This window comes from Channa argus, chromosome 21 (genome assembly GCF_033026475.1).
Source record: "Channa argus isolate prfri chromosome 21, Channa argus male v1.0, whole genome shotgun sequence".
Taxonomy (NCBI): domain Eukaryota; kingdom Metazoa; phylum Chordata; class Actinopteri; order Anabantiformes; family Channidae; genus Channa; species Channa argus.
Window position 1 is genome coordinate 15,319,099 of NC_090217.1, and position 13,526 is coordinate 15,332,624.

Here is a 13,526-nt window from a genome sequence, read left to right on the forward strand (position 1 = left end):
ATTGTCTTGTGAGACTGAAGGACCGGTTTGTGTTTCAGCCGCACCCTTCCCATTGTGGAATGGAGCCATGGCAGCTTCTACTACAACCTTTTTCTTATAAAGACTTCAGGAAACAGGCAGTTTCCCAGCTGCTACACAAGCCTCCCTGCCAGCTGACCCTGGTAAGCGCACTGAAACTGGATATTGTTCTGTTGATGGTGATAAAACACACATAACCACCACACATGGCAATTATTGGCAACTTTCTGCGAAAAAACCTTCCCGTGTTCGTTTGCTAATTAAACATTTACCTGAGTTCAGTGAGCTGCAGGCTTTCTTCTACAAACACAGTGTTCAACCTATGACCTGATAAGCTGCTAATCAGTAACAGTATGTGAGATAATGGCACTGTTTAGACAACAGATTGTGGAGAGATTTTTGATTAAATACCAATCCCAAAAAGAAAAAACAAAACAGAGGTAGGCATACCAGACGGTGCAAAACTAAAATTAAATGCCCTTTTATACAATTTGTAATCACTTCTGAATCACTGCATAAATTTTGGTTGACATTTGAATAAAATGGGCATTTTGTTTGGTAAATTTTTAATACCATTGGCTTAGGGTCACTAAAATGTAAGCCTATTGATCGTCACAAGACTGTGTTAGGTGTTTGCCACATTCAAGCTCTAAAAGTCATTGGGTTATAATTGACCCCAGTGTTGGGTCACTATAGGACCTACATAATACTGGACTAATGTGCTGGGTTGTTATCACTGTTGATGTTATTTATACATCAGCAATGGTCACTGGAACGAATGAGCCCTTTCTCCTGGGGAATCGATCTTCTGTATTGGATACATTTATTCAATTATTTTGTGCTATATGGACCCAACAGTGGGTCAGTTTCAACCCAACAATTGTTATGTATATGGCATTTCCTCTCACATTTACTGCAATTTGCAAATGTAAGGTCAAAATTAAAAATTTAATTTGGAAATAATGTTCATACAAATGTAACATTTGTTTTCTCTAATATTTATAGATGTTAGTGTCTGTTGGGGTTGGTCTTTACAGAATACCACTGACCTCAGCATTATCAACAGTTAATTTGTGATCCATGCTTTTTAATTAATAACAAACGTACAGTTTTTTTTAAATTTTGTGGCTCAGCATCCTTCAGTGTGTTTATCAGTTATATATTCCAATAACAAATAAATAGTATAAATATGACTGATGCCTGTGATTTCCCAAGCATTTCCCTGTTCAACAAAAGTTGTACTTGATTTTAGTGTATATATTAGTATACAAGTCAAAAATCTGCTACAACGCTTCATATATGCTGCTTTTCTGGTTTGTCAGTACCCACACGGATGATGGCTGGACTGCAGGTTCTGGCTTGACCACCAAGAGAAACCTGGGGTTTCGTGTCTTGCGCAAGAACACTATGACACACCGGGAGGAAAGGATGGAACTGCTGACCCTTTGATTAGTGGCTGACCTCCTGAGCCATAGCCCCCACTAACAAACCTCAGTACAGTAAGTCCTGAAAAGTGAAGAATAAACAATTTTATCACAGAGGTGTGAAAGTAAAGAAAACACTCCGTCCAGCTCCATGTGATAACAATAACAATGGATGCTATTAATGGTTTAAAATATAGCTGTGTTTACCCAGCTGTGACACTGTCCCACTTTTATGTAATACATGGACTTAGGCACAGCCAGCTAAAAGTGAAGCAAGACTAATGAGTCATCATCACATGAAACACGACTGTAGTATAAGAATACAATCGTTAAGGTATTTTTACCTTATAAACTGCCAGTTTAGTGGACAGACAATTTATGTGCTATAATTATGCTGTGCAATTGGTGAAAGGAAAAGGAGGCCTCTTGGTATGTTTGAAGATAAAAATACAAAAAACATGCAAGTACTTTTTATACAAATTGCCAAATGATTCATTTCAGTAATATTGCGTTGTTTATATAACACAAGAAAATATGTGGAATATAGATACAACTTTTACTGTATGTTTTATGTTTGAAACTGACAGTAACCTTTCCACTTTAAAGGTTTGGTTTATTTAGTTAGTCGTTTCCTACAGAACAAAAATACAACGTGAACCTTGGTAAAGGGTGTGTTTGATGCGTTGTAACATAATTTCCTCAGCAGACACTTATAGCAAGAAAAGCATAGCTGATGCTAAAAATATTAATTATACACTATCTCTCTTCTCAAGTGGCCCAGTTAGCCATGATACAGGATTCATTGAGTGTAAGGAGGAATTAATGGAAAAGCTTCTATGATCTGGAAATCTTCTGTGTCCAAATAATAAAAATACATAGAATAAAACAATGAAAACAAATACATCAAATACACACCTATTCATTGTGAATACTTGACAGAGGAACTTTACCCTCACTACTCAACACCTACTTCCACACCACCAGCCACGGGACACCAGTACCACCTAGTGACGACAATGAACACATTGTAAATAATTGTCTTAAAAATAAAGATTGCTGCACCTGCCTAAAATCAACATATGTCTAATATGTCTTGTTTAACTTTGGCTTGACGTCCTGAACAAAAAAGAAAAAACACCTTTCAGCCGCTACTTGTAAACGTACAATGTTCCTGTTTTACTTACTTGATCCTGGTTCAGTTACATACTGCACTGGCTGATTTGTCTGTGTTCTGTTGGGTGAATACTACCAAAATAATTTAGGACTGTTTCAAGATTTAACCTGAAGATACAGTTTGCATCTATTTAGTTTGAAATGGCATAAAGAGGAAAACAGTAAAAGATTTTTTTTTACTTAACAGATTATTTAATGCACATTTAATAATGGTTTACGGTTATGTTTGCATCCTGTTACATCATTTCAATACACAGGCGATGCAAATGTATCTCTTAAACCAAATGAATACAAACGTTCGCACCCAAATCTATATTTTTCATGAAGTGTGAATGTGTTGTCTCTTTCAAACTCATCAAGAAGCTGGTTTTTGAAACCACTTTACTGGAACACATGCAGCGGGTTCCAGTAAATGCATCAGGCGAGAAAAGATGTTTTATTCAGCATGGTTGTCATATGATAAGATCTTAAAAGATAAAAGTGAGCAAAAAGCCCACACTGCTGCTTTTCCACACTGCTTTCTGAACAAGACTCACAGGGAAATCTGTTCAGAAAGCAATACAGAAACTGTCAACATGAGATGAGGGGAGGCTGATATATGCAGATGTCAGTTAAATGCAATCTACAAAAATAAATACATCTATAAATGAGAGTGTAATTTCACCATTATCAATTACTACAAAACACACTTTTCTATGTTCTGACAATTGTGTTAGATATAGGTGCACAAATCATCGGTACAATAGGTCAGCTGTTGAAAAATGATAATAAATGAGCAGCTACATGGAGTGTATGGCCTCAAGGAGCAGTCATATTTTTATATATTTCTATATCTGTCAGCTTATCTTGCAGTCTACCAAAAATAACCATCTATAGAGGAGAAAAATAAACCAAATTGTAAGAAATGTTGACAACCAAAGTACTGTTTGCTGTTCGGCACATGTAATTCGGATGACAATTGTGGCCCTTCAGCATAAAATCATGAAGACACTAAGTTTAATGTGCAGCAAATAGCAATTTTAAAAATTATATATTTGCTTTTTCCCTTTAGAAAATACAAAAACCTTTAAAAATACATTTCCAGTAGGCTACAGAACGTGTATTCCATCTTCCCGCCCCAATCTCCCAGCATGCATCATACTCTGTGACTGCATCCAGTTTAAAATCTCTCAACGGATCCCTCGCACTAAGTACAATATGTTCCTAAGGCAATGAGGTGAATCCAGCCCATCATTTAGACAAGATGCCAGACTGCCAGAAGATGGAGCCAGTTTCCACCAAATACCTCAAAACATTTCACACAAGTCCTGAGGTGTGGAAGAGGCAGGGAGGTTAGGGCGTTATGTGCACTTTAGCGTCCCTCTGGGAGCTTTTGTCTGGGTGCTGGGAGGCAGCTTGGGTTTACTGGCCCCATTCGCACCATATGCCATAAGAGGCCTGGCTGTCACATCTGATGAGGACTTCTGTGTGATGGCATAACTGACAGTGTTTTGCTTACTAGTATCCATCACAGTAAACAAATACCATCACTATTTAAATGCAGTTTAAGTGGGTGGCTGCAAATACTAAAAATACCACAGTTAAATGAATGACATGTATCATCATGAAAGGATAAAATCATTGTCTCCACAAAAAAAAAAATAGACATCGATTTCGTTACTTTAACCTCAATTTGTGTAGTTTATTGTAACGTCAATTATTACTACATTAACTGGGACAATGTGATACATTCGACTAGACATATTAATACATTTGAGGCCAAAGTGAACAGCATTAAAATAATTTCACATCCCCCGTTGGTTACTAATAGTTATGCAACTGGAGGGCATTTCCTAGCTAAGCATTCAGGGTCAAACATTATGATTGATATTCGAAATGAATTCCATTGTTTTCAGTTACTCTAAAATGCGATTAGAAAGGTACTTATTAAAATAAAAATTAAATAAATAAAAGGTGTGAACACCAAACTTTGACAGCGAGTAGATACAGAGAATGAGTGGTCTTTATCATCTAACTAGAGCCATCCACTTATAATCACACAATTTTAAATAAATCTAAATCTGATTTCTTATTTTTAAAAACGTGTTTTCTGTTTCACAACACTACCAATATTTAGTGGCTCGTCAGCCTTTACGCTGAACTCTACCTCCTCAACAAACTCAAAACGTTAGCCAACATATGCGCTTTGAGGCTATGAAATAAAACGGAATTATTTTGTTTCCTGACTGGCTCAAAGTCGAGTGTTTAATGCCACAGATCACTAAAAGCTAAAATGTCTTGCAAATAGCTTTGGCTAGAAATGCAAACCGACAGAGATAAACACATAAGGTCGCTGACTATCGTTAGCCCTTCGGTTATAGCTTCGTTAGGATCTTTAACTTAACAGATGTCCTAATCAACCCAAGTTATTCGGCGTGTAGTGATTCATATATAATTAAATAACGACAACTGAAACGTTACGTTTATCTAATAAGCCCCATTTTTCTTTGAGCTCTCGTTATTCACACGTTTGCTTGTTAGCAATTTTAGCAATGAATAGGGATCGGAATCTCACATGCTAGTGCAGCTATGCTAGTTATCGCGCAGCTAATCTAAAATGTTCACCCATAATAATGACTGTAAAGTTGATAGTGATTAATATTCACGCGCAGCGTCCCAAAGATTTAACCTCCGTTAACATGAGACGTCGCCGGGTTTGGTTTTACACAAACTAGGAACAAGACTCACTTCAGTGACTTAGCTAACATTAGCTAAGCCAACAAAGTAGCTAGTAGCACTACCGACGCGTTCACCCACAATTCGGTTGACGGGTGGGGAGTCCAAACAGGCGTGAGGTGAACTCCGGTGTGCCGCAGTTTGTATGCACACACACCAAAAAAAAAAAAAAAAAAAAAAAAAGAGCAGTATTTTGAAAACCACACGCAGGGACACGCACTTTTCCGCTGTCTGGTGTCAATTCCTCAAAATGGGGTCTGCTAACGTACGTCTCCGCCATTTTGTGACAGGTTTTTCATTGAGCAAAGGGGTACGTGTAATGGTTGAATGTAACCCCATCAAGAAGATATCCGCTTGGCTGTTACAGGGAAAAGGGATCAGGAGTAATTTTCAGCCATCCCGTGAGATAAAAGTCGTTTTGAAGTGGTCAGCAAGGGATAGAGGAAGTGTAGTTTCCAGCCACAAACTGCACCGAGGCAAAAAAGGAAAGTGAGCAGATGTGAACAATAAAAACTTTGAAATGACACAATAAATTACTTTGACAGACACCGACATCAGTTGTGCCCTTTAATTGAAATAATGATTTTGGCTATTTATTGTATTCAGTTTCATAAACACTGCTTGTTAACGCTATACTAAATCAAAATCTCAGTACTGTTAATATTTGAGCCATGATTTTAATCAAACGTTTCACTCCAGTTGCACTACAGTGTTGTTCAAAATGACATCATATGTAAGAATAACGAGAAATAATTAGTAACGAGAAAGTCAAACATACACTTTGGACAAAATAGTCACAAAGCACATAACTACCAAGGCAATGAATTTATTTTGAAGAAAACTAAATGCGTCCTCAACAAATACTAATTAATATAGCGGGAAAAACTTTGGTACAAAAGTTTTAGGACGTTAATTCTAAAAAGGCTCATGGCCACCGCTAAACATAAGTATTCATTTTTATAGAAGTGCTGATCTAACAAGATTTAAAAGATATATGCAAATATACAAATATACGATTTTCCTGCAGTTTAGGTTGTAAATGCTTCCATGACATGCCTGTGTTTTTTGTATATTAATGAAATTGTTAGATGTAGCCTTTATTTTCTAATGGAAATACGCAATCTTTAATTAATTATTATTAATTAGAAAAGATACTCAATGTTAAGGCAGTTACAGAAAAGCTGAGAGTTTATGTCAACCTGGGGAAAAAAAAAAACAAGAATATTTTTCAATAAAAGTATAGGTCTGCCCTCTATTACACGCCTGGTTGGGATAACAAGACCCCTACGTTAATTAGTGTTATCCCCTCCCCCCCGCGGGACATTTCCAAGTACCTCCTGACCCGTTTTCCAAACAGAGGGACGACTTGTCAGACGGTCCCTAAAAAAGAAAACAGTCTCTATTGTTCCAGCAGCCGCTCGGGTCTGGACGCTGCAGTGCCTCCTGCGGCCGCAGAGGGCGCTGCACGCATGGCAGGCCGGGCTCCGCGGCCTTCACATCTTTTTGTCTGAGAACTGGATCCCTGTGCCGCTCTACAGTGTGTGCGTTAGCCTCGGAGCTGCGTCCGTACTACACTGTCAAACCACTCCAGACGAATACAACCGCGACCAAAAGCATTAATTCAACACATTCTGCCATGGCGTTTCTAATCTGTCGGTAAATCGGTCGTATTTGTGACTGCTCGTTGGAACTTAATCCGGGCTTGAATCGGGCTTGCTTTCTGTGTGCATCACTCTTTATTAGCGAGCTGCCGCTCTTCTTGCTATCAGCAATTTCTTTAACTTTTTAAACACTCAGCTTCGCGAATGACTGAGCGCCGGCGGAGTATGGGATCCTTGGTGTCTTAAGAAGCGACTGAAGTGGGGTTTAACCGTTTTTGCATGCAAAAACTATGGCAAATTCGACGGGGAAAAATCTACTAGATCAGCGAAGGAAAGGACAGGCTTTCCTGGACGAGCTGCGGCAATTTCACCAAAGCAGAGGGTGAGATTTGGGCGTCTTGATTGTCAAGAAATATAACTTTAGACCATCATTGCATGTGACTGCGAGTTAGCCCCAAGTGTTATTTACACATGTGTGCGCTAATTTCTTGTGTTATTCCCCCAGATCGCCGTTCAAGAAGATTCCTATCGTGGGTGGGAAAGAGCTGGATCTGAATGCTCTCTATATCAGAGTCGTCTCATTAGGTGGATTTGCTAAGGTGAGTGGGAACTAAAAGTAGAATTTCTCCACACTCTGCTGTGTGTGGAGTCTTCGGTGGACCACTCTCCTGCTCGTGTGGACAACCCGGGACAAGTGTAACCCTCTGGAAAAATGTTAGTGGCTCGGTGTTGGCCTTGTGCTAGTTTGCCATGTATCTCTATGCAATGTGGTGGCTTGTGTTGTTGTGTGGTTTGAATTGAGAGTCCCGACCGCTCGGAGTCAGAGTGCAGTTGGAGCGACTCAAAATTAGCGGGCACGTTTAACATCGATTATCGGCACGGAGCCCGGCCTCGGAAAACACCGCTTAGGACGCGGTGCTTCGCCCGGGCTTTTACCGGTAGTTTTCAGCTTGCTTTTTTCTTTTCTCGCCATAGCCATCTTTCTTCGGCTTCATGGCTGATCTCAAAATGTAGGCCTCACAGGCCCGTGTAGTGAATACAGTGAACGGCACCAAAACCTACTCAAAAACCAAGCGGGTCGCCGCAAGCGAACATTCGTTTGTTTCTCGGATGGAGGCAGTTTACGGGGAGTTTAGCCTCGTTGGCGTTTAACGCAACAATGCAAACGTCAAGTTAGCTTGTTAGCTCTAGTGCTAACTAGCCTCAACTGTAACGATAGTGTCCTAAAGGGAGTCTGGCAGTTTGTACTTACTGATGTGACAAATGTAAATATGGTCGCTCCATACACACTGGCGGCCGGTAAACCGCCACTGGACTGAACGTCTAACGGGATAATTTCACCTGGTTCCGCTTTTTTTTTTTTTTTACTTGTTATTTTCAGCAGTTTGGCAAAGTTATCGATTACTGATTTGGATCTAGCCTAATTGGGGGGGAAACTTGTAACAGAACAGATGGCTGCACTTGTAACCGCTCTTTTTTGTTGTTGTTGCCGGTGTTATTTTTTTCCCTTTTTTTTTTTACATTTCCTAACGAATGATTTTTTTTTTTTTTTCCCCTTCAGGTCTCTGACAAAAACCAATGGATTGAACTTGCGGAGGAGTTTAACTTTCCCAGAGGGTGTTCTAACGCTGCATTTGCTTTAAAACAGTACTACCTTCGGTAAGTAGCATGGCCATGCAGCTCTCATCCTCTCAGGTAGCATGTGGGAAGTGTTTACAAATGTTAAGATGCAGTCAGCGAGATCTAGCCTCGCCGCTCCCGCTGCTAGGAAGTTGCTCTACTACAATATTATGACAGGCAAAGCAGAATATATTGTGTACATTTGCCCTTGCATAATATATATATGTACACATATATTCATACACACACACACAAACCTGCCTCTTTCACATTAGAAACAAGCACAGATCAGTATTCTGTTAAAGAAATAGGTGAGGCCAAATGTGGTTTCTGAATTGTACGTTTTGGAGAACATGCTAAAGGTGCATTAATAGAGCAAAATGCGTGAACAAATACCATTGGTTTTAGCCACAGTGACTTTGATTATGACACATCTCCAATAATGATCTGGTTGCCACAACTTGTATGCACGCAGCAACCTAGTCTGAACACAGTCAGGTGCCAGTGATGGGAGTCTGGTGCAAATGCAGCCCTCCTCAACAGCTGGCGTTGGTGGCTTTCTTGGTGTTGCTGCTTTCGCTGTACTCCTTTCTTTTCTTTTTTTTTTTTTCCCTCCACCACCTTATGCAACAATGGTTCCCATCAGTAGCAACTGCCTGCAGGGGATTACACCTGTAGCAGAGAAACGCTTGTAGGCTCTCATGCATGCTCACATGTTGATCTCATAAACGGGGCCAATTATCTATGCACTATGTACCATGTTGGGTTCTGTTCCGTAGTTGGGTGTTTAGAAGTGAGTTTGACTAACTTTGCAGAGCTGGTGAGACTTGTAGCTCCTCAAATGTTCACAGATAATGATCAGTGTTGGTTGCATGAACACCTCAGGCACATGTGGACTTGTGATAATAGTGTAGTGATAATAAACTAATTTGAGGTCTCTGAGCATTGCTATGGCCACTAACCACTGTCAACCTGTTACATATGTATGTCAATAATAGCAGAATACTTTATAAAGCATGTATTGCTAAAGCAGAAGAACATAATTTGGTGTAATTGGCTCTACGTAATCTTATTTTAAGTTTGTTCAGCAGAAGTACCTGTAGAACAAAGGTTTTGTTTTTCTGTGATCTAATTTATGTTGGCACATCTTCATAAGCACAATGAAACACAACATCCAATCTCTATTTCTGTCTTTGTCTCAAAGATGTAGATTTTCATGCAGATGTAGTGCCCGTCACAGAGTCAACTGATTATCTGATTTGTATAGCTTTTAAAATGTTTTTAGGCCATATTATCAGGGAAGCAACTGTGTGTGTGATGTTATGTTAGTAATTTTAAAATACCAAAAGGTTGATGTGTCATTCTGTAGATGATAAGCTCACTGAGAAATAAGGTGGAGCTGATAACATAATGATTTTTTTTATTTTATTTTTTGTTTGTTTTACCTGAAATTATCATCTGTGTTACCCAGTCAACTGTAATTTTTACCTTTTTAAGATGTGTTTAAGAGGCGGCCGACATGCTGAATATCACACTAGTGTCGCAACAGCCATTGAGGCTACTTTGTAAAGTTTATCTGTGGCAGCTTAGTGTAGTGGATGTCAGGCCACAGGCATTTAGACTGGTCTTGCCTCAAATAAAGCTAATGAAAACAATCCTCATGATTTTTTTATTTATTTATTTTTTGCTGAGAGAGTACAACTGAATGTTTCTTTGTGTTTTGTTTTTTAATTCTGAACACCTATTGGAAGTTTAAAAAAGTGAGTGAATTATGCAATCACCATAGGGGAGATTTTCAATTTGCCCTCTTCCAGTGAGGTTAGAGGTCAGAGACAGTTAAATGGTGAATATGTTCTCGCTGGAGCTGACGTTTAAACTGGGTGGACGTTTGTCAATATCAAGTGTTAATCTTGATTACTCAGTTGATTCTTTAACAACTACCTGCCTTGTCATTTTAAGATGGATTTGCATTTTTACAACTTTGTTGTAAATGTCCAGGCAGTAATTTATAGAAGGGGTTTTGTTTGTGATGATTAAACATCATTGTCTCAAGTAACCTTTAATTATAAGGTATTTTAGGTAAATCTCTGGTTTGTGGATCTTCCTGGTGTGGTGTTTTGTATTAAGTTTTTTTTTTTGCCTTAGGTAGGAGTGAAGGACACACTGTTGCTGCAGGGATCAAACTCATATGTTTCTGTTACATGGTATCTGTTGACCAAGATTTCCCTTTCTGAATGAATAGGATGATCATGATGTGGCTCTCTCTGGTCAGCACTTCCCACTCAGAGCAGAGTAAGCAGCACCATAGTTTAGTGGCAGCTCCCGCTGCCGTCTATTTGATATCTGAATGTCACTAATAAGTGAGCGAGGCTTGCCAGAAAGCATCGCTTCAACAAGTTGAAGCGCTGCTTTGACATCAGTCCTACCAATGGTGCTGATTTCATTTCCAATTCGGGGGCGGAAAGATTCACACTCTAGATCAAAGCATTCACTCCAAATCACACTGACACACTAAGGGCACAGCTGAAATGCAGCTCTGTTTTCAGTTTGTTTCAGTGGTGACATTGAAGCAGAAGATACACATTTAAATGAGAGGTGTTTGGCTATGGGGATAAGTTGATCAATGAGACTCGGAGTAAAATGTGGCATAAAGGGCCAGTACAGTGTTAAAAGTGTTAAATAAAATAACAATCATGGCTGGAGCTTCCACAAGCCATTAGAAAGTTTGAATAAGTGATAGAATTTTAATAAAACTATTGAATAGTCTTGATTGGGTTACAGCAGAGCATCCAAATTATTTTTATGTGACTCTGCCACAGCAAGAGAAACATTTACACTCTAATAATTTGACACTTTTGTTTTTGTTTTTTTTTACATCCGTGTACTTTGCACTCTGTTTCACTGGATTGAGTTAGAGGTATTACAGGCTGCTTCCAGTTTTTCGTGTGGCTGTGCAGATTTGGATCATTCTCAGTCAATACTATTTCACATCTCTACAGTTGTGCTCTTGCATTAGTTTCATATGATTTGGAAGTGGTGTGGGGCCGGGGTGTGCTGCAACATCCAATTCAACATGATGCGCACCATAATTTGTGTGTGAATGAAAGCTGCTTTTGAATAAGGTCCACGGTGTTGCCGCAGTCTGATTTCTTTTCCGAACTACAGTGTATTGTACACAGAAGACAAGTCAGGTGACAGATAACCTGGTTCACCCTTTGTTTGCCCTCTCTGCTGCATCCCCATTGGAAGGAAATCAAGCCCTGTAGCACTAAAATCTAGGAATCCCTCACTTAAACGCCTGTATTAGCTTACATATGGAAATCAGCTGTTTTTATCATGATGAGATTTGTACACATCATCAGAAATGTGTAAAGGAAGAGAGTGGTTATTCTTTTTCCTTGTGTAATAGTTTAAATAGGAGGACCGTTGTTCTGATATACTCTGTCACATTGGCATTTGTTTGGAGGAGTAATAGTTATAAGATAGAACTCTGCATATTTAAACCAGAATCGGATGAGCAGATGTGGCAGTGATCTTTTGGGAGTATTTCAGGGTATTTCCGACACGACCATTTGGCCCATAATATAATATGAGCAAGTTAGACTTTTAGCTCTGCAGCCAAGGTCAGTTTTTTTGCTGTTCATAGTGATAAAACAAACAAATAAAAGCTCTCCAGTTATACTTCTTCCTTCTGAAGCAACCAGCACCAAGTCATCTGTCTCTTTCAGAGTAGTAAATGCTACTTTCTATAGAGCAAAGTGATTGTACCCAACTTTTCATCTGTCACTTTGACTGTTTGCAGTGTAAAAAAGCAGGTGAAATCACATTCACAGGTTTACTTTTTTCAGTCAATATTTGAATGTCTCCTTTTTTAGTTGACAATGAGTTTCTCAACCGCTGCCCCCCACCCCCATTTTTTTTTTTTTTTTTTTTTTTGGCATGTCACCCCACTTTTAGGGCCCAAAATTCTCATGACCACAGCAATTGGATTTTTTTTTTTTTTTTTTTTTTCCGGTGTCATGTGAATCCAAGCATGACACACATTTTCTTTTCGAAGCATAGCGGGGGGAAAAAAAGCTGCTACTGGACTGTGATGGATATTTCCAATGTAAATGAATGTATTGATGAAAAATATGATTAAATCACTGCTGGTATGGTTAGTGGTGGTGGTGGTGGTGTTTTTTTTTTGGGGGGGGGGGTTATTTTGGCACAAGTGGAGCTATTTGCACCTGATTTTTGTCATTTAATTAAAGGATAACATGTGGTATCACAGTTTCCACTGAAAAGGAAAACAGTTGAACTATTTCCCAGTATTATACTGTGGACACATTTCACTACTTTTTTTTTTTTTTTTTCTGCATGGCTAGTGTTAATTTTCACACCTGTTTATGAGACTGTCCTGTTTCTGCTTTCTTTTTTCTGGGCTAAACGATTCTCCAGCATAGCTGAAACATCTGGATAAAGTGACCTTTTAATCTGGCTTTCATTAACTGTTTCTTTTTGTTTGTGAATCTGTTTTTTGGTAATTCATCCGCCTCTCCACACTGATGCTCAGATGACAACCAGTTATAGAGACATAGCTGTGTGGACTGGAGGCTGTTTGGTTTTTTTGTTTGCTTTTCTTTTTTCTTTTTCTTTTTTTAGATAAAGCATATAAGAGACTTTTTAACAAAATAAGAGTAGAGCAAACTTGCTATCTCACATAACATCTGAAGGCTCTTGAGACTTTGTGTCTTTAGCCTGTCTGTAATTTGACTTGCTCTCCAGCACTCTTGGCCAACACCGATAGCCTAATCTTCTTCTCTCAGTCTCCTTGCTAACAAGCAGATGGACAGAGCTGCCTTGTACTTGACAGTGAAGCTAGAGTCTTGCTTTAGTGCTTTATTAGTTGGTTGACATGGTTAAATTGTTTCCTTGAGGTGTTGTGTAGATTCCAATTCTTAAAAGAAGAGTTAGCAGCTGAGTGTGTCACACA

At 39.0% G+C, this 13,526-nt stretch overlaps 1 protein-coding gene and 1 long non-coding RNA gene across 3 annotated transcripts in view; one reads left to right on the plus strand and one right to left on the minus strand.

The window, feature by feature from the left end:
* Window positions 1-568: 568 nt before the first annotated feature.
* On the minus strand, window positions 569-6,628 carry LOC137106850 (uncharacterized). The gene is made up of 3 exons (XR_010912024.1): window positions 5,343-6,628; window positions 2,358-2,446; window positions 569-1,524 (listed from the first exon to the last, which is right to left on the minus strand). It is a non-coding gene; the product is annotated as an uncharacterized lncRNA (long non-coding RNA).
* Window positions 6,629-6,849: 221 nt separating this feature from the next.
* arid2 (AT-rich interactive domain 2) overlaps window positions 6,850-13,526 on the plus strand; it is a 35,064-nt gene continuing 28,387 nt past the window's right edge. The window contains exons 1-3 of one of the 2 annotated variants that reach the window (XM_067490812.1): window positions 6,850-7,313; window positions 7,437-7,530; window positions 8,493-8,590. In XM_067490812.1, the coding sequence (XP_067346913.1) occupies window positions 7,222-7,313; window positions 7,437-7,530; window positions 8,493-8,590 (284 nt within the window). In that variant the 5' untranslated portion in view covers window positions 6,850-7,221. The remainder of the gene's footprint in view (window positions 7,314-7,436; window positions 7,531-8,492; window positions 8,591-13,526) is intronic. The other variant, XM_067490811.1, reaches the window with a different exon arrangement.